The following is a 22,828-nucleotide window of genomic DNA, read 5'->3' on the forward strand; positions in this document are numbered from 1 at the left end:
TTGTTTAGAGTTTTTATTTAAGGATGTTAAATTTTTTCAAATGATTTTTCTGCATCTATTGATATGATCATATGATTTTTATCCTTCATTCCATTTATGAGGTTTATCACAGTGATTGATTTACATTGTTGAATCATCCTTGTAGCCCTTTATTGCCCCTTAATTTCATTTAGCTGCATTTATCAGCCTTTCTCACAAAGATGATCACTCTCCTAACTTGGGGATTTATCATTCAATGCTGTTCTTTATTTAACAACATCTTTTAACCAAAATTATTATACAAGGTATGTTAGGGTATAGTTTTCTCTTTTCTAAAAAATAAATTTATTTTTTTATTTATGGCTATGTTGGGTCTTTGTTGCTGCATATGGGCTTTCTCTAGTTGCGGCAAGCAGGGATTACTCTTCGCTGTGGTGCACGGTCTTCTCATTGCGGTGGCTTCTCTTGTTGCGGAGCATGGGCTTCTGTAGTTGCAGCATGCGGGCTCAGTAGTTGTGGCTTGCGGGCTCTAGAGTGCAGGCTCAGTAGTTGTGGCACATGGGCCTAGTTGCTCTGTGGCATGTGGGATCCTCACAGACCAGGGTTCGAACCTGTGTCTGCTGCATTGTCAGACAGATTCTTAACCACTGCACCATGGGGGAAGTCTGAGGGGTATAGTTTTCTATGTTTGTTTTAGTTATATTGCCTAGAGGTGATGTTTTTATCCCAGCTATTTCACTGAATTTCATGTTCTTTAAGTATTTCAGGAAAAAGAAAGTTTTTCTTCCTTTTACTGATTATTTCATTGGTGAGAGAAATGATACATTTTTGAGTTGTAATTATATACATGTTATATATTTAAAATGCTTTGGGATAGAAGGTTTTATGGAAATTATATTCTTAAAAATTTTAACTTTTCTACCCATTTATTCTCACTGTCTATTAGAAAGTATTTTTTTCATATAGATTTATTTTTGAAAGTTGAAAAAAAACGTTCAAAATTTCCCATTTTTCCTAGATGTTTCATGGAACAGTCACAGAAGAGCTAACCAATCATAGAGAATGGAGTCACTATAATGAAAATATAATAGAAGATCAAAAAGATTTTGTTTTTGTGAAGTTCAGTGGCCTTCATTTAAAATCTATGGAAAGTTTTCAATCTTGTATCTCTCTTAGAGTGTGCATCTTCTCAAACAATTTTATTACAGATATTCGTCCACTTCAGAGTTGTATAAAATTAGTCAAACTTGATCTCCATGGAAATCACGTAAGCAATAGCCGTTTCAGTTATCTGCATATAAATGAAGTTGATATTTAATAAGCACTTATGTTATCTATGTACAGTATTTCTCCCAGGTAGTCTTATATGTGAAATATAAACAATTCAAAACTAAATAAAAAATATATATAAGCACAAAAATTTTAAGTGTAAGCAAACATTTTTTATTTAAAATATCTAGACCAACAGTATGTGATTTGGTTTACTTCTTAAATCCATAGTCTTAAGACTGCTTCTTGACTTCTTAATTTTTTAATGATATATAATTGACATATAGTATTACATTAATTTCAGGTATAAAACAATGGTTCAATATTTGTGTATATTGCAAAATGATCACAATAAGTCAAGTTAACATCCATCACCAAAGAGTTACAATTTTTTCCTTGTGATGAGAACTTTTAATATCTGCTTTCTTAGCAACTTTCAAATATATAATCCAGTATTATTAACTGTACTCACCCTGCTGTATATTATATCCCCAGGACTCATTTATTTTATAACTGAAAATTTGTATCTTTTCAGCAACTTCACCATTTCACCCACCCCCTCTGTCTTTGAATCACCAATGAGTTCTCTGTATCTAAGAGTTTGGTTTTTGTTTGTTTGCTTTTTTAAATTCCACATGAGTTAGATCGTGTGGTACTTGTCTTTTTCTGTCTGACTTATTTCGTTTTGCATAATGCTCTCAACATCCACCATTTTGTTTCAAATGGCATGATTTCATTCTTTTTTATGAGTCAGCAGTACTCCACTGTGTATACACACAAGATTTTCTTTACTATTCATCTACAGATAGACACTTAGTTTGCTTCCACATCTTGGCTATTATAAATAATGGTGCAGTGAACATGGGGATGTATGTGTCTTTTTGAGCTGGTGTTTTCATTTCCTTGAAATAAATTCCTGGAGGTAGAATTGCTGGATCATATGGAAGCTTTATTTTGAATTTTTTTTTTTTTTAATTGCAGTACGCTGTTGTGGTCTCTCCCGTTGTGGAGCACAGGCTCCAGACACGCAGGCTCAGCGGCCTTGGCTCAAGGGCCTACCCGCTCTGTGGCATGTGGGATCTTACCGGACCGGGGCACGAACCTGTGTCCCCTGCATTGGCAGGTGGACTCTCAACCCCTGTGCCACCAGGGAAGCCCTTTATTTTGCATTTTCTGAGGAACCTCCTTGCTGTTTTCATAGTGGCTGCACCAATTTACAATTGCACAAACACTGCACATGGTTCCCTTTTCTCCTCATCCTTGCCAACTTGTTATTTCTTGTCTTTTTGATAATAGCTATTCTAATAGGTTTGAGGTGACTGAATTTGTGGTTTTAATATGCATTTCCCTGATGATTGGTGATGTTGAGTATCTTTTCATGTACCTGTTGGCCATTGGATGTCTTCTTTGGAAAAACATTAACTTAGATCCTCTTCCCATTTTTTAGTTGGATTGTTTGGGTTTTTGCTATTGTGTGAATTCTTTATGTATTTTGGATATTAGCCCCTTCTCAGATATGATTTGCAAATATTTTCCCCCATTCAGTAGGTTGCCTTTTTTTTGGTAAGATTTATTTATTTTTGGCTGCGTTGGGTCTTTGGTTGCGGCACACGAGATCTTTGTTGAGCATGTGGGATCTTTCATTGTGGTACGTGGGCTCCAGAGCACATGGGCCTGTAGTTTGTGGCACATAAGCTCTCTAGTTGAGGTGCGCGAGCTCAGTATTTGTGGCATGCAGGTTTAGTTGCCCCGCGGCATGTGGGATCTTAGTTCCCTGGCCAGGGATCGAACCCACGTGCCCTGCATTGTAAGGTGGATTCTTTAGCACTGGACCACCAAGGAAGTCCCGGTTGCCTTTTCATTTCATTGATGGTTTCCTTTACTGTGCAGAAGCTTTTTAGTTTGACATCATCTCACTTGCTCAGCTTTGGTTTTTTTAGCCTTTGCTTTTGGTGTCAAATCAAAAAAAAATATTGCCAAGACCCATGTCAAGGAGCTTACCACCAATGTTTTCTTCTAGGTGTTTTATGGTTTCAGATTTTGTGTTCAAGTCTTTAATCCATTTCGAGTTAATTTTTGTGTGTAGCATAAGATAGTGGTCAAGTTTCATTCTTTCACAAGTGTCTGTCCAGTTTTCCCAACACAATTTATTGACAAGACTCTTCTTTTCCCTTGTATACTCTTGGTTCCTTTTTTGTAAATCAATTGAACATATATGTGTTGGTTTATTTCTGGGCTATCTTTCTGTTCTATTGACCTATGTGTTTGTTTGTTTGTTTTTAAATACCAGTACCATACTGTTTTTTTTTTTTTTTTTTTACTATAGCTTTGTAATATCCTTGGATTCAGGAAGTGTGAGGGCTCCAGCTTTGTTCTTTCTCAAGATCATTTTGCCTATTTGAGGTTTTCTGTAATTTCATACAAATGTTAGGATTATTTGTTCTATTTATGTGAAAAATGCCACTGAAATTTTGGTATGGCTTGTGTTGAATCTGTAGATTGCTTTGGGTAGTATCAACGTTTTAACAATATTAGTTCTTGCAATTCACAAGCACAGAGTATCTTTCAATTTATTTATGTCTTCTTCAATTTCTTTTCAATATGTCTTATAGTTTTCAGTGTACATATCTTTCACATCCTTGGTTAAATATATTCCTAGGCATTTTATTCTTTTTGATGCAGTTGTGAGTGGGATTGTTTTATTAATTTCTCTTTCTGATAGTTAATACTTAATGTGTAGAAAGTCAACATAATTTTGTGTATTGATTTTGTATTCTGAAATGTTACTGATTTTATTTATTAGTTTTAATAAATATTTTTGTGCAGTATTTAGGGTTTTCCATATACAGGCATACTGCATTTTATTGGGCATCATTTTATTGCACTTCACAGATACTGCATTTTTTATAAATTGAAGGTCTGTGGCAATCTCACATTATCAGATGATGGTTAGCATTTTTTAGCAATAAAGTATTTTTTACTTAAGATATGTACATTGGTATTTTTAGACATAATGCTATTGCACACTTAATAGATTACCGTACAGTGTAAACAACTTTAATATGCAGTGGGAAACCAAAAAATTTTTGTGACTTGCTTTATTGCAATATTTGCTTTATTGCAGTGGCCTGGAACTCAACACACAAAATCTCTGAGGTATGCCTGTATATCATGTAATCTGCAAAAAGTGGCAGTTTTACTTTTTCATTTCCAATTTGGTTGGCTTTTGTTCCTTCTTCTTGCCTAATTGCTCTGTCTAGGACTTCTAGCTTCCAGTGCTATGCTGAATAAAAGTGGTGAGAGCAGGCGTCCTTGTCTTACTCTTGCTCTTAGAGGAAAATATTTTATCTTTTCACCACTGAGATTGATGTCAGCTGTGAGCTTGTCAGATATAGCCTTTATTATGTTGAGGTACAGTCCCTCTATACCCAGCTTGTTGAAAGTTTTAATCATAAATGGATGTTGAATTTTTTTTTAACATCTTTATTGGGGTATAATTGCTTTACAATGGTGTTTTAGTTTCTGCTTTATAACAAAGTGAATCAGTTATACATATACATATGTTCCCATCTCTTCCCTCTTGCGTCTCCCTCCCTCCCACCCCTCCAGGCGGTCACAAAACACCGAGCTGATATCCCTGTGCCATGCGGCTGCTTCCCACTAGCTATCTACCTTACGTTTGTTAGTGTATATATGTCCATGCCTCTCTCTCGCCCTGTCACAGCTCACCCTTCCCCCTCCCCATATCCTCAAGTCCGTTCTCCAGTAGGTCTGTGTCTTTATTCCTGTCTTACCCCTAGGTTCTTCATGACATTTTTTTTTCTTAAATTCCATATATATGTGTTAGCATCGGGTATTTGTTTTTCTCTTTCTGACCTACTTCACTCTGTATGACAGACTCTAGGTCTATCCACCTCATTACAAATAGCTCAATTTCATTTCTTTTTATGGCTGAGTAATATTCCATTGTATATATGTGCCACATCTTCTTAATCCATTCATCCGATGATGGGCACTTAGGTTGTTTCCATCTCCGGGCTATTGTAAATAGAGCTGCAATGAACATTGTGGTACATGACTCTTTTTGAATTTTGGTTTTCTCAGGGTATATGCCCAGTAGTGGGATTGCTGGGTCATATGGTAGTTCTATTTGTAGCTTTTTAAGGAACCTCCATACTGTGCTCCACAGTGGCTGAACCAATTCACATTCCCACCAGCAGTGCAAGAGTGTTCCTTTTCTCCACACCCTCTCCAGCATTTATTGTGTCTAGATTTTTTGATGATGGCCATTCTGACTGGTGTGAGATGATATCTCATTGTAGTTTTGATTTGCATTTCTCTAATGATTAATGATGTTGAACATTCTTTCATGTGTTTGTTGGCAGTCTGTATATCTTCTTTGGAGAAATGTCTATTTAGGTCTTCTGTCCATTTTTGGATTGGGTTGTTTTTTTTTTTTGTTATTGAGCTGCATGAGCTGTTTGTAAATTTTGGAAATTAATCCTTTGTCAGTTGCTTCATTTGCAAATATTTTCTCCCATTCTGAGGGTTGTCTTTTGTGGATGTTGAATTTTGTCAAATACTTTTTCTATATCTATTGTGATGATCGTATGATATTTATCCTTCATTTTGTTAATGTGGAGTATCACTATAACATTGATTGATTTGACCCCTTAAGTTTTTCATGTAAGGAAAATATTTTATAAAAGTTTAAAGAGTTTGCTTATTACAAAGGGACTTTTATTGAATGGAGTATATATGTTTATTTAATTACACTAATAATTACAGACACCTAGTGTATTTTGCTTTACCCCAGTCATCATTTGGGTAATTAGAAATTCTGTTTTTGCTTACTAATGAGAAATTTGCCATTTGGGAAAATATTGACCTATAGAAGATGTTTAATATTTTTCCTTTTTCAGTGTAATTCATGGAAAATTTATATTTGTATTTAACATATTATTATTAATGATATTTCAGATCAAGAGTCTACCAGATACCAGATTTTGGAGTGGATTGAAGAACCTAAAACTTCTCTATCTACATGACAATGGGCTTGCAAAGTTAAAGAATGTATGTATGTTATCTGCTTGTCCAAGCCTCATTGCCCTCACTATGTTTGATTGTCCAGTAAGCCTTAAAAAAGGATATAGACATGTTCTTGTCAACAGTATATGGTCTCTCAAAGCACTGGATCATCATGTGATTTCTGATGAAGAAATAATTCAGAGCTGGCATCTTCCTGAAAGATTCAAAACATATAACCACCGACTTTTCTTTAATTTCTGCCCTGCTTTGAAAAAGGTAATTGGCTTCATTACGGTTTCATTTTAAATAAATGTATAGAAGTAAAATTTTAGCTTCTAAATTCTTTACCTAAATTATATAAACCAGTATTTGTTATCATTTACATAAAATATAGTAAACTAGTGAATATATTAGGAATGTCTTATAACTAAAAAATTATAAAAGCCTATATGCCTACTGCTAAAAATTATTGAGTTTAGGATTATCAAATTGTAGAGAAACAAATATTTGACTTTTTTGGGTCTCCATTATGTTTCAATAGCTTTAAGGAGGTATAGCTTACATACTGTATATTTCACCCATCTTACATGTATGATTCCATAATCTTGGTAAATTAACAGTGCTGTATAACTATCTTCACAATTCAGTGTTAGAAATTCCCACCACTCCACCAGTTTCCTTCCTTCCCATCTGCAGTTAATCCCCACTCCCAACTTGGTTCTAGGTAACCATTGATCTCTTTTCTGTCTGTATTAATTTGTTTTTCTAAACATTTTATAAAAATGGAATCATAGAATATGTAGTCTTTATCACCTGCCTTCTTTCACCTAGGGTGGTGTGTTTGAGCCTTATTCATGTTGTAGCATGTATCAGTAGTTTGTTCCTTTTGATTGCTGAGTATTATTCCATTATGTGAATATATTACATTTTCTTTGTTCATTCACCAATGGACATTTGGATTATTTCTAGTTTTTGTTATTATGAAAATGCTGCTGTAAACACCTACTTACATGTCTTTGTGTAGACATATATTTTCATTTTCTTTGGGTGGATACTTAGGAGTGCAGTTGCTGGGATGTATGGTAAGTTTATGTTTAACTTTTTAAGAAACTGAATTGTTTTCTAAAAAGTGTAAACCACTGATGCATGAAGTTTCCATTTTCTGTTTGTCCTTGCAAACAGTATTTTCTATCTTTTGCACTATAGACATTCTAGTAGGTGTAAAGGGTATTTCACAATGGTTTTAATTTGTATATCTCTAAAAAGTGATGATGATGATAAGCATCTTTTCATCTCCTTATTAACTATGCATATATCTTCTTTGGTCCAATGTCTATACAAATTTTTTGCCCATTTTTAAAGTGGGTGTTTGTCTCATTATTGATTTGTAACAGCAGATATCTGGGTATAAGTCCTCTATCAGATAGAAGAATTGCAAATATTTTCTCCTAGCCTATAGCTTGTCTTTTCATTTTCTTAATGGTCTTTTTTGAAGCAAAAAGTTTTGAGTTTTATGAAGTCCAATTTAGAATTTTTTGTTTTATGGATCATGCTTTTGGTGTTATATATCTAAGAACTCTGCCTAATTCAGGGCTAAAAAATTTTTCTTTTATGTTCTAAAATTTTAATAATTATATCTCTGAAATTTATATCTATTTTTGATCTTGAATGAATTTTTTTACATGGTGTGAAGTAAGAGTCTAAGTTCATTTTTTGCATGTGGATATTCAATTATACCAGCCCCATTCCCCCAGTGAATTGCCTTGATATTTTTTGTTAAAGATCAGTTGGCCATAAATGTAAGCATTTATTTCTAGACTCTCAGTTATATTCCAGTGGTCTATATAGCTGTCCTTATGGCAGTACTACACAGTCTTGATTACTGTAGCTTTGTAGTTAAGTTTCAAAATAGGAAAGTGTGAGTTCTCCAACTTTGCTCTTCTTTTTCAATATTGCTTTGGCTATTCAGGGTTCCTTGCATTTACAAATGAATTTTAGGATCAGCTTGTCAGTTTCTACAATGATTCCTGCTGGGATAGTGATAAGTATTCCATTGAATTTACAGATCAATTTGTGGAGAATTACCATCATTATAATAGTATTCTTGTCCTTGAACATGAACTGTCATTTTATTTAAGTACTCTTTAATTCTCTCAGTTTTGTTGTTTTCAGTGTACAAGTCTTTCACTTAATTTTTTAAAATTTATTTCTATGCATTTTATTTATTTTTGTGATATGATGAATGGAATCATTTATTAATTTCATTTTGGATTGTTTTTTATTAGCATATAGAAATACAATTAAAATTTTATTTAATCTGATATTCTGCCACTTTGCTATTCTCATTTCTTAGTTTTAGAAGTTTTTGGTTGACTCAGAATATTTGTTTTTTAATTGAAAGTGGATCTGTTTTTTTTTTTCCATATTTGAATGATTCCATTAGGAAATAGTTTATTTTTTTTCAATGTTTAATTCCAGGCATTTGATTAGTATTTGGATTTTTAATGGAAGAGGATAAAATATTCAATTTCTAAATAGTTAATATGGTGACATTACATGTTCAAATCACCATTGTATGTTGACTTTTAAAATGTTGAAAGAAGTATTTGGGAAATTTGATATCTAGTTGGAGGTTACAAAATACTTAAATGGATAGACAAAAATAGAAGAAAACATGCTTCATGTCATATGAATATTAGAGCAAATAAGTCATGTAAGTATTCAAAATCAGTGGTTAATTCTGCAGGTGTTAGACAAGTCAGGTACATGATATAGAAAATAAAGATGTATGTTTCAGAACAGTGCTTATAATATGTTGTAAGTATATATAATTCTACATATATAAACATTGAATATTGATGAAAAATCTAAAAGCATTTGAATATTAATCACATCTGAAAGGATATATAAACAATAAACAGTGATTATACATGGGAAGGCTGGAGATTAGAAAGTTGAAAGACTTTTTATAGCTGCATATGATTCTTTAAAAATTATGAGTATATTAATGATTCTATAATAATAGTTTAAAAAACGTAGGGAAATATAAAACAAGGCAGTATTTAAGTATGGTATCTTAACCAGGGCTCTAAAGGAAGAATTTCATTTAGGTATTCTAGTTGTGTTTTATGGTGTAATCAAAGGTAGGAACAGACATGACCCTTTTAAGGACAATCAAAATGACTGAGTTTTGTATAAGGAATTAGTTGGAAATTAGAGACGGGGGGGGGGGGAGTACTGAAAAGAATCTTGGATGATATACTAAGGAGTTTAGACTTCTTAATAAATGTTATGAAGAGCTGTTGAAGTAGTTTGAGTAGGAAATTAAAAGACATTCTGTCATAGTTGGTGTCTATGAATAACTTGTTTTTATAAATAAAAAGTTTTTTTAAAAGAGATTAATCCAGATTTTACTAGCAGATTAATGGGGATTAAGAGACAGATGAGGGCAGAGAGACCAATTATTGTAGGCCAGAAATGATGTGATTAGGGTTGATACAGGAAGATAGCAGTGGCAAAGAATAAAGAAGACAGCATAAAGTAGAGAACAGACACTCTGGAAGCCATTGTGTCAGGCACTTCATGTATTTTATTCCTTCATTCCTTTACCAAATATGTATTGAGCACCTAATATGTGAGAGGGATTATTTTGGATTCTGTGGTAAATAATACTGACAAAGGTCCTGCTCTCATGAACTCCAGTGGAAAGACATAGGGAATAAACTTGTAAGCAAAAAACAGTCAATCAGTCAACCATAGAATGTCAGATAGTGTTAATTTCTAAATAAAATAAAATGGTAACATAGGATGAAACGGGTAGAGATTTAGGCTAATACTTCAGCTAGGGTGGATGGGGAAGGACTTTCTGAAAAGTGTTTTATCTATTCATCATATCCTTTGATTTGGAAAGGTATTACTCTTATTTTATGGAAGAAAATTAAATATAGTGGGGTTTAGGAACTTATCTAAGACATCTAGACAGTCATGAAGGTGAGATTTCAGGTCTGTCTTGGTCTTAGTCCTACAATCAACATTACATTACAAAGGACCAGTACAAAGATTTGGCAAGATTTTTTAAAAAAATTGATTGAATGCAATAGGAGAAGAATAAGTGAAGAAAGACTCCTCTGGCATTTTGAACTTTGGGAATCAGTAATCAGGGAAATAAATAACCTAGTTAACAGAAATGGTGGCATTTGAAGAGTTTTGGTAGAAAGTTAAGTTTGGTCATGTTTATTTGAGGCAGGATATTGATATTGAGATATCAGCCAGTCATTGGAAATGAAGAACTAAAATTCAGAAATAGTGTTCTAGGTCTAAGATGTAAATCCAATAGTCATTTGCTCGAGCTCATAGTTGAAGCCAAGCTGTCACACAAAAATGTAGGGATCAATAAAGTCTAAGAGCTAAGGACAGAGCCTTAGAGTGCAGTCTCATTTTGTGCATAGAAAGCAGTGGAAATAGTGAGGAAAACAGAGATTGATCCAATGACATAGGGGGAAAAACAGAGGCATGGTTTATTACCACTTAAGAGAAAAGAGTGATTTAAAATAGAATAATGTTTTTAAAGAACCAATAAAAGGTAGCACTGATGCAAAACTATTTTGAAAGTCTTTTTGATAGTGAAGAGGTTATTACATCTTTGGAATTTCACTAACTTGTAGGGGTATATATGAAATTGTAATGGTTAATACGTGATTGCCAAGTATAGAAACTTTTCTGAGAAAATTTTGGACAAAGGAAACATAATGTCTTAACTGTAGACAATAAGATTAATGGAAAGCCTTAAAAAAAGTGACATGATACTATAATGTATTTTTAAGCTGAGGGAAATTAGTTTTAATTTTTTAAAAAGAGGTTAAAAAGGGAATAATTGAAGAAAAATGTGGTGGAGAAAGCATTAATATAATGCATCACAACTGGAGTAAGCCTGAAAAAGATATAGGTACACCAAATTCCAGCAAAATTTTTATGAGTTGTAGAGATTTAAAGAAATCTATTTGAATAAAAGTTTTTCAGTTTACCTATAAATTTTTATTCATTATTTTTGATAGAAGCAATGTTCTTTTGGTTATTCGTTGATTATTGAAAGATTTTACTTAATTTATAGCAGTATAAACAAACACTTGAGAAAGTAATAAATGACAACCTATGGGGATATTTATTTAGTAGTGTTTGAAATACATTTTCAAAACATTTAGTTCCACTTATTGAGTATAAGAACATTATGAAAACTGAAAAATTATAATGAACCTCATAATAGTTCACACAATTTTTTCAGTAAGTATTATTCTTTTATCAGAAGGGCATGGACGTAGAAATTTAAGAAGTCTATGTTCATTCTAAAAGAACAAATTAATGTGATTAAAACTTGTGCCTGTTCCCTGGTGGCGCAGTGGTTGAGAGTCCACCTGCCGATGCAGGGGACACGGGTTTGTGCCCCGGTCCGGGAAGATCCCATATGTCATGGAACGGCTGGGCCCATGAACCATGGCCGCTGAGCCTGCGTGTCTGGAGCCTGTGCTCCGCAACGGGAGAGGCCGCAACAGTGAGAAGCCCGCATACCGAAAAAAAAACAAAAACAAAAAACTTGTGTCCAGAAGAGGAGCTTCAAGATGGCGGAAGAGTAGGACGTGGAGATCACCTTCCTACCCACAAATACATTAGAAATACATCTACACGTGGAACAACTCCTACAGAACACCTGCTGAACGCTGGCAGAAGACCTCAGACCTCCGAAAAGGCAAGAAACTCCCCATGTACCTGGGTAGGGCAAAAGAAAAAAGAAAAAACAGAGACAAAATAGGGACAGGGCCTGCACCAGTGGGAGGAAGCTGTGAAGGAGGAAAGGTTTCCACACACTAGGAAGCCCCTTTGCGGGCAGAGACTGCGGGTGGCTTCACAGCCGCGGAGGAGAGCGCAGCAACAGGGGTGCGGAGGGCAAAGCGGAGAGATTCCTGCACAGAGGATTGGTGCCGACCAGAATTCACCAGCCCAAGAGGCTTGTCTGCTCACCCGCCGGGATGGGTGGGGGCTGGGAGCTGACACTCAGGCTTCGGTCGGATCCCAGGGAGAGGACTGGGGTTGGCTGCATGAACACAGTCTGAAGGGGGCTAGTGCACCACAGCTAGCCGGGAGGGAGTCCAGGAAAAAGTCTGGAGCTGCCGGAAAGACAAGAGACATTTTCTTGCCTCTTTGTTTCCTGGTATGGGAGGAGAGGGGATTAAGAGCACCGCTTAAAGGAGCTCCAGAGATGGGCGTGAGCTGCGGATATCAGCGTGGACCCCAGAGATGGGCATGAGATGCTAAGGCTGCTGCTGCAGCAAATAAGAAGCCTGTTTGCAAGTACAGGTCACTATCCACACCATCCCTCCCAGGAGCCTGTGCAGCCTGCCACTGCCAGGGTCCCGTGCTCCAGGGGCAGCTTCCCCTGGAGAACGCATGGCGTGCCTCAGGCTGGTGCAACGTCACGCCGGCCTCTGCCACCAGAAGCTCGCCCCGCACTCCATAACCCACCCTCTACCCAGCCTGAGGGAGCCAGAGCCCCCGAAGCTGCTGCTTCTTTAACACCATCCTGTCTGAGCGAAGAATAGATGCCCTCAGGCGACCTACACACAGAGGCAGATCCAAATCCAAAGCTGAACCCCAGGAGCTGTGCGAAGAAAGAAGAGAAAGGGAAATTTCTCTCAGCAGCCTCAGGAGCAGTGGATTAAATCTACACAATCAACTTGATGTACCCTGAATCTGTGGAATACCTGAGTAGACAACGAATCATCCCAAATTGAGGAGCTGGACTTTGGGAGCAACAATATATATATATTTTTCACTTTTTCTCCTTTTGTGAGTGTGTATGTGTATGCTTCTGTGTGTGATTTTGTCTGTATAGCTTTGCTTTTACCATTTGTGCTCAGGTTCTGTCTGTCCAGTTTATTTTTTATTTATTTATTTAAAAAGTTTTAATAATTATTCCTTATTTTTTTATTTTAATAACGTTATTTTACTTTATTTTATTTTTTTAATCTTTCTTTCTTTCTTTCTTTTTCTTTCTTTCTTTCCTTCTTCTTTTCTCCCTTTTATTCTGAGCCGTGTGGAGGAGAGGCTGTTGGTGCTCCAGCCAGGCATCAGGGCTGTGCCACTGAGGTGGGAGATCCAAGTTCAGGACACTGATCCACAAGAGACCTTCCAGCTCCACGTAATATCAAATGGTGAAAATCTCCCAGAGATCTCCGTCTCAATGCCAAGACCCAGCTCCACTCAACGACGAACAAGTTACAGTGCTGGACACACTATGCCAAACACCTAGGAACACAACCCCATCCACAGCACAGAGGCTGCCTAAAATCATGATAAGGCAACTGACACCCCAAAACACACCACCAGGCTTGGACATAACCACCAGAAAGACAAGATCCAGCCTCATCCACCAGAACACAGGCACTAATCCCCTCCACCAGGAAGCCTACACAACACACTGAACCAAACTTAGCCACTGGGGACAGACACCAAAAACAACACAAACTGCGAACCTGCAGTCTGCGAAAAAAAGACGCCAAACACAGTAAGTTAAGCAAAATGAGAAGACAGAGAAACACACAGCAGATGAAGGAGCAAGGCAAAAACCCACCAGACCTAACAAATGAAGAGGAAATAGGTAGTCTATCTGAAAAAGAATTCAGAATAATGATAGTAAAGATGATCCAAAATCTTGGAAATAGAATGGAGAAAATAAAAGAAACGTTTAACAAGTACCTAGAAAAACAAAAGAGCAAACAAACACTGATGAACAAAACAATAAATGAAATTAAAAATTCTCTAGAAGGGATCAGTAGTAGAATAACTGAGGCAGAAAAACGGATAAGTGATCTGGAAGATAAAATAGTGGAAATAACTACTGCAGAGCAGAATAAAGAAAAAAGAATGAAAAGAATTGAGGACAGTCTCAGAGACCTCTGGGACAACATTAAACACACCAACATTCGAATTATAGGGGTCTCAGAAGAAGAAGAGAAAAATAAAGGAACTGAGAAAATATTTGAACAGATGATAATTGAAAACTTCCCTAATATGGGAAAGAAAATAGTTAATGAAGTCCAGGAAGTGCAGAGAGTCCCATACAGGATAAATCCAAGGAGAAACATACCAAGACACATATTAATCAAACTGTCAAAAATTAAAATCAAAGAAAAAATATTAAAAGCAGCAAGGAAAAAACAACAAATAAAACATAAGGGAATCCCCGTAAGGTTAACAGCTGATCTTTCAGCAGAAACTCGGCAAGCTAGAAGGGAGTGGCAGGGCATATTAAAAGTGAAGAAGGAGAAAAACCTTCAACCAAGATTACTCTACCCAGCAAGGATCTCATTCAGACTCGATGGAGAAATTAAAACCTTTACAGACAAGCAAAAGCTAAGAGAATTCAGCACCACCAAACCAGCTTTACAACAAATGCTAAAGGAACTTCTCCAGGCAGGAAACACAAAAGAAGGAAAAGACCTACAATAATAAACCAAATACAATTTAAGAAAATGGTAATTGGAACATACATATCGATAATTACCTTAAATGTAAATGGATTAAATGCTCCCACCAAAAGACACAGATTGGCTGAAACAATACAAACACAAGACCCATATATATGCTGTCTACAAGAGATCCACTTCAGCCCTAGGGACACATACAGACAGAAAGTGAGGGGATGGAAAAAGATATTCCATGCAAATGGAAATCAAAAGAAAGCTGGAGTATCAACTCTCATATCAGACAAAATAGACTTTAAAACAAAGACTATTATAAGAGACAAAGAAAGACACTACATAATGATCAAGGGGTCAATTCAAGAAGAAGATATAACAATTGGAAATATTTATGTACCCAGAATAGGAGCACCTCAATACATAAGGCAAATACTAACAGCGATAAAAGGGGAAATCGACAGTAACACATTCATAGTAGGGGACTTTAACACCCTACTTTCACCAATGGACAGGTCATCCAAAATGAAAATAAATAAGGAAACACAAGCTTTAAATGATACATTAAACAAGATGGACTTCATTGATATTTATAGGACATTGCATCCAAAAACAACAGAATACACATTCTTCTCAAGCGCTCATGGAACATTCTCCAGGATAGATCATATCTTGGGTCACAAATCAAGCCATGGTAAATTTAAGCAAATTGAAATCATATCCTGTATCTTTTCTTACCACAATGCTATGAGACTAGATATCAGTTTCAGGAAAAAAAAAATCTGTAAGAAATACAAGCACATGGAGACTAAACAACACACTACTTAATAACCAAGAAATCACTGAAGAAATCAAAGAGCAAATCTAAAAATACATAGAAACAAATGACAATGAAAACACGACAACCCAAAACCTATGGGATGCAGCAAAAGCAGTTCTAAGAGGGAAGTTTATAGCAATAAATCCCAGCTTAAGAAACAAGAAACCTCTCAAATAAACTACCTAACCTTACACCTAAAGCAATTAGAGAAGAAGAACAAAACAACCCCAAAGGTAGCAGAAGGAAAGAAATCATAAAGATCAGATCAGAAATAAATGAAAAAGAAATGAAGGAAATAACAGCAAAGATCAATAAAACTAAAAGCTGGTTCTTTGAGAAGATAAAAAAATGGATAAACCATTAGCCAGACTCAACAAGAAAAAAAGGGAGAAGACTCAAATCAATAAAATTAGAAATGAAAAAGGAGAAGTAACAACTGACACTGCAGAAATACAAAGGATCATGAGAGATTACGACAAGCAATTGTATGCCAATAAAGTGGACAACCTGGAAGAAATGGACAAATTCTTAGAAATGCACAACCTTCTGAGACTGAACCAGGAAGAAGTAGAAAATATGAACAGACGAATCAGAAGCACTGAAATTGAAACTGTGATTAAAAATCTTCCAACAAACAAAAGCCCAGGACCAGATGGCTGCACAGGCGAATTCTATCAAACATTTAGAGGAGAGCTAACACCTATCCTTCTCGAACTCTTCCAAAATATAGCAGAGGGAGGAACACTCCCAAACTCATTCTACGAGGCCACCATCAATCTGATACCAAAACCAAAGATATCACAAAGAAAGAAAACTACAGGCCAATATCATTGATGAACATAGATGCATAAATCCTCAACAAAATACTAGGAAACAGAATCCAACACCACATTCAAAGGATCATACACTATAATCAATGGGGTTTATCCCAGGAATGCAAGGATTCTTCAATATACGCAAATCAATCAGTGTGATAAAGCATATTAACCAATTGCAGGAGAAAAACCATATGATCATCTCAATAGATGCAGAAAAAAAAAAACTTTTGACAAAATTCAACACCCACTTATGATAAAAACACTCCAGAAAAATAGGTGTAGAAGGAATTTACCTCAACATAATAAAGGCCATATATGAGAAACCCACAGCTAACATTGTTCTTAATGGTGAAAAACTGAAACCATTTCCTCTAAGATCTGGAACAAGACAAGGTTGCCCACTCTCACCACTATTATTCAACATAGTTTTGAAAGTTTTAGCCACAGCAATCAGAGAAGAAAAAGAAATAGAAGGATTCCAAATCGGAAAAGAATAAGTAAAGCTGTCACTGTTTGCAGGTGAGATTATACTATAAATAGAGAATCCTAAAGATGCTACCAGAAAATTACTAGAGCTAATCAATGAATTTGGTAAAGTAGCAGGATACAAAATTAATGCACAGAAATCTTTTGCATTCCTATACACTAATGATGAAATATCTGAAAGAGAAATTAAGGAAACACTCCCATTTACCACTGCAACAAAAAGAATAAAATACCTGGGAATAAATCTACCTAAGGAGACAAAAGACCTGTATGTAGAAAATTATAAGACACTGATGAAAGAAATTAAAGATGTTACAAACAGATGGAGAGATATACCATGTTCTTGGATTGGAAGAATCAACGTTTTGAGAATGACTCTACTACCCAAAGCAATCTACAGATTCAATGCAATACCTATCAAACTACCACTGGCATTTTTCACAGAACTAGAGCAAAAAATTTTACAATTTGTATGGAAACACAAAAGACCCCAAATAGCCAACGCAATCTCGAGAAAGAAAAACGGAGCTGGAAGAATCAGGCTCCCTGACTTTAGACTATACTACAAAGCTACAGTAATCAAGACAGTATGGTACTGGCACAGGAACAGAAATATAGGTCAATGGAACAGGGTAGAAACCCCAGAGATAAACCCACACACATATGGTCACCTTATCTTTGATAAAGGAGGCAAGACTATACAGTGGAGAAAGGACAGCCTCTTCAATAAGTGGTGCTGGGAAAACTGGACAGCTACATGTAAAAGAATGAAATTAGAACACTCCCTAACACCATACACAAAAATAAGCTCAAAATGGAGTAAAGACCTAAATGTAAGGCCAGACACCATCAAACGCTTAGAGGGAAACATAGGCAGAGCACTCTATGAGATAAATCACAGCAAGATTCTCTTTGACCCACCCCCTAGGGAAATGGAAATAAAAACAAAAATAAATAAATGGGACCTAATGAAACGTCAAAGCTTTTGCACAGCAAGGTAACCCATAAACAAGATGAGAAGACAACTCTGAGAATGGGAGAAAATATTTGCAAATGAAGCAGCTGATAAAGGATGAATCTCCAAAATTTACAAACAGCTCATGCAGCTCAATATCAAAAAAACAAACAACCCAATCCAAAAATGCACAGAAGACCTAAATAGACATTTTCCAAAGAAGATATACAGATTGCCAACAGACACATGAAAGAATGCTCAACATCATTAATTGTTAGAGAAATGCAACTCAAAACTACAATGAGATAACTTCTCACAGCAGTCAGAATGGTCATCATCAAAAAATCTACAAACAATAAATGCTGGAGAGGGTGTGGAGAAAAGGGAACCCTCTTGCACTGTTGGTTGGAATGTAAATTGATACAGCCACTATGGAGAACAGTATGGGTGTTCCTTAAAAAACTACAAATAGAACTACCACACAACCCAGCAATCCCACTACTGGGCATATACCCTGAGAAAACCATAAATTAAAAAGAGTCATGTACCAAAATGTTCATTGCAGCTCTATTTACAATAGCTAGAACATGGAAACAACCTAAATGCCCATCAACCGATGAAAGAATAATTAAGATGTGATACATATATACAATGGAATATTACTGAGCCGTAAAAAGGAATGAAACTGAGTTATTTGTTGTGAGGTGGATGGACCTAGAGACTGTCATACAGAGTGAAGTAAGTGAGAAAGAGAAAAACAAATACCCTATGCTAACACATACATATGGAATCTAAAAAAAAAAAAAAATGCTCATGAGGAACCTTGGGGCAAGACGGGAATAAAGACGCAGACCTACTCGAAAATGAACTGCAGGATACAGGGAGGGGAAAGGGTAAGCTGGGAGAAAGTGAGAGAGTGGCATGGACATATATACACTACCAAACGTAAAACAGATAGCTAGTGCGAAGCAGCCACATAGCACGTGGAGATCAGCTCAGTGCTTTGTGACCACCTAGAGGGGTGGGATAGGGAGGGTGGGAGGGATGGAGATGCAAGAGGGAAGAGACATGGGGATATATGCATATGTATAACTGATTCACTTTGTTGTTAAGCAGAAACTAACACACCATTGTAAAGCAGTTATACTCCAATAAAGATGTTAAAAACAAACAAACAAAAAAAAAAACTTGTGCCCTATAACACAATGAAGCTGTCTAGAAGGAACCTGTTTATTCTTAACTGTGACATATAATTTATAGACTTTGGTTTTTTGGTGTCTAGTTGGAAATTACTTATATCTTGAAGAAATGGGAAAACACAAGTACTTCTTCACTATATGAAACCAAAGTAGCTAGAAATTTGAAGTGCTTTTTAATCTAAAAATCTAAAAACATATAGTAGGGGATATATAGTTATAATTTTAAGATAGGAGTGATCTGGGCAAGGAATCAGTGCTATCAATTGGCATTGTTTTTTGATTGCATGTAATAGAAAGCAAGCTAAATGGATTTTATTTTTGTTGTGAAACAAAGAATTTAGAGGTAGGCAATTCTTCTGTGTAGCTTCTCAAGGAAGTTGTGAAGGACCAAGCTTTATTCTAGCTTCCTGCTATGTATCTTTAACAAATGAACATTTTCCCTCATAGGAAGTGAGCTTTTTCATGTCCAGGCATGTGCTTACATCAGGCGGAAGGGGATTGTTAGGAACACAAAGCACATGTTAGCTAAGTCTACCTTTTTGTATTAGGAAAAGAGTAGCTCCTCTAGGTATTCCACCTGAAAGACTTCTACCACCAGAACTAGATCACATGGCTAGCATGAGAGAAGAGAATCTTCTATGATGAGTATTTTTACTTGGGCATATTTAATTCTTAAACAAAACCAATGTTCTATTTTTGTTGTTTTGTTTTATTTTTTAAATTTTATTGAAGTGTAGCTGATTTCCAATGTCATGTCAGTTTCAGGTATACAGTACAGCGATACAGTTATAGATACTGTATACAGTATGTATTTATATATATGTATAAATGTATATTCTTTTTCAGATTCTTTTCCCTTATTTCAAAATGTTGATTATAGTTCTCTGTGCTATACAGTAGGTCATTGTTGGTTATCTTTTCTATACATAGAAGTGAGTATATGTTAATCCCAACCTCCGATCCTCCCTCTTTCCTCACTGGTAACCATAAGTTTGTTTTCTTTATCTGTGTTTCATTTTCTTTGTTTTCTTTTTGTATTTGTTTTGTAAATAAGTTCATTTTTTTTATTTTTTAAGATTGCACACATAAGCAGTGTATTTGTGTTTCTGTGTCTTACTCTGGCTTACTTTACTTACTTTACTTAGTATGATAACTTGTAGGTCCATTCATGTTGCTACAAATGGCATGATTTCATTCTTTTTTTATGGCTGAGTAATATTCTATTGTATGCATGCATATATATATATATATATACATATATACACACACACATACATACACACACCATATCTTATTCACTCATCTGTCAATGGAAATTTAGGTTGCTTCCATGTCTTGGCTGTTGAAAATAATCCTACAGTGAACATTGGGGTGCATGTACCTTTTCAAATTATGGTTTTCTCCAGATATATATCCAGGAGTGGGATTGCAGGAGCATCTGGTAGCTCTATTTTTAGTGGTTTAAGGAACCTCTATATTGTTCTCCATAGTGGCTGTATCAATTTATATTTCCATCAACAGTGTAGGAGGGTTCCTTTTCCTCCACACCAACTCCAGCATTTACTATTTGTAGACACTTTGATGATGGCCCTTCTGACCACAGTGAGATGATACCTCATTGTAGTTTTGATCTGCATTTCTTTAATAATTAGTGATGTTGGGCATTTTTTCATGTGCCTGTTGGCCATCTGTATGTCTTCTTGGGAGAATGTCTATTTAGGTCTTCTGCACATTTTTTGATTGGGTTGTTTGGGTTTTTTTTTTGATATTAAGGTATATGAGCTGTTTGTATATTTTGGAGATTAATCCCTTGTCGGTCACATCATTTTCAAATATTTTCTCCCATTCTGTAGGTTGTCTTTTCATTTTGTTTATGGTTTCCTATGCTGTGCACAAGTTCTTAAGTTTAATTAGGTCCCTTTTGTTTATTTTTGTTTTTATCTCCATTACTCTAGGAGATGTATCTAAAAAGATATTGCTGCGATTTATGTCAAAGAATATTCTGCCTGTGTTTTCTTCTAGGAGTTCTTTGGTTTTACACATACCTTTTTGATCCATTCTGAGTTGATTTTTGTATATGGTGTTAGAGAATATTCTAATTTCATTCTTTTACATGTAGCTGTCCAGTTTTCCCAGCATCACTTATAGAAGAGACTATCTTTTTTCCATTGTATATTCTTGCCTTCTTTGTTGTAGATTAATTGACCATAGGTGCTTGGGTTTACTTTTGGGCTTTCTATCTTGTTCCATTGATCTATATGTCTATTTTTGTGCCTGTACCATACTGTTTTGATTACTGTAACTTTGTAGTAGAGTTTGAGGCCACGGAGCCTGATTCCTCCAGCTCTGCTCTTCTTTCTCAAGATTGTTTTGGCTATTCAGGGTCTTTTGTGTTTCCATACAAATTTTTAAAATTTTTGTTAAAATTCTATGAAAAATACCTTTGGTAATTTAATAGGGATTACATAGAATCTGTAGATTGCCTTGGGTAGTATAGTTATTTCAGCAGTATTGATTCTTCCAATCCTAGGACATGGTATATGTTTCCATCTGTCTGTGCTGTTTTCATTTTCTTTCATCAGCGTAGTATAGTTTTGGGAGAACATGTCTTTTGCTTCTTTAGGTAGGTTTATTCCTAGGTATTTTATTCTTTTTGATGCAGTGGTGAATGGGATTCTTTCCTTGATTTCTCTTTCTGATCTTTCATTGTTAGTGTAAAGAAATGCAACAGATTTCTGTGTATTAATTTTGTATCCTGCCTGCAACTTTGTCAGATTCATTGATGAGCTCTAGTAGTTTTCTGATAGCATCTTTAGGATTTTCTATGTATAGTGTCATTTCATCTTTAAAGAGTGACAGTTTTACTTCTTCTTTTCCAGTTTGGTTTCCTTTTATATCTTTTTCTTCTGTGATTGCCTTGGCTAGGACTTCCAAAGCTATGTTGAATAAAGTTAGGAAGAATGAGCATCCTTGTCTTGTTCCTGATATTAAAGGAAATGCTGTCAGCTTTTCCCTGTTGAATATGATATTAGCTGTGGCTTTGTCATATATGGCATTTATTATGTTCAGGCATGTTCTCTTTTTCACATTCTGGAGAGTTTTTATAATAAATGGATGTTGAATTTTGTCAGAAGTTTTTTTTATTGAGATTATCATATGGTTTTTATTCTTCAATTTGTTAATGTGGTGTATCACACTTATTGATTTGTGGATATTGAAAAATCCTTGCATCCCTGGGATAAATCCCACTTGATCATGGTGTAAGATTCTTTTAATATATTGTTGGCTTCTGTTTGCTAGTATTTTGTTGAGGATTTTTGCTTCTATTTTCATCAGTGATAATTGTCCTGTAATTTTCTTTTTTTGTGATATCTTTGTCTGTTTTGGGTATCAGGGTGATGGTGGCCTCTTAGAATGAGTTTGGAAGTGTTCCTTTCTCTGCAATATTTTGCAATAGTTTGGGAAGAATAGATATTAACTCTTCTCTAAATGTTTGCTGGAATTCATCTGTGAAGTCATCTGGTCCTGGACTTTGGTTTGTTGGGAGTTTTCCAATCACAGATTCAGTTTTAGTACTTCTAATTGGTCTGTTCATATATTTTATTTCTTCCTGGTTCAGTCTTGGGAGATTGTGCCTTTCTAAGAATTTGTCCATTTCTTCTAATTATCCATTTTATTGGCATATAATTGCTTGTAGTAGTCTCTTATGATCCTTTGCATTTCTGTGGTGTTGGTTTTAACTTTTCCTTTTGCATTTCTGATTTTATTGATTTGGGCTCTGTCGCCTTTTTTCTTGGTGAGTC

At 35.5% G+C, this 22,828-nt stretch overlaps 1 protein-coding gene across 1 annotated transcript in view; it reads left to right on the forward strand.

Moving 5' to 3' along the window:
* The window catches only part of LRRIQ3 (leucine rich repeats and IQ motif containing 3), a 233,104-nt gene that overhangs the window by 19,092 nt on the left and 191,184 nt on the right, over positions 1-22,828 (forward strand). The window contains exons 3-4 of the mRNA XM_073788350.1: positions 998-1,246; positions 6,229-6,552. Of these exons, the coding sequence (XP_073644451.1) occupies positions 998-1,246; positions 6,229-6,552 (573 nt within the window). The remainder of the gene's footprint in view (positions 1-997; positions 1,247-6,228; positions 6,553-22,828) is intronic.

This window comes from Tursiops truncatus, chromosome 1, assembly GCF_011762595.2.
Source record: "Tursiops truncatus isolate mTurTru1 chromosome 1, mTurTru1.mat.Y, whole genome shotgun sequence".
NCBI lineage: Eukaryota > Metazoa > Chordata > Mammalia > Artiodactyla > Delphinidae > Tursiops > Tursiops truncatus.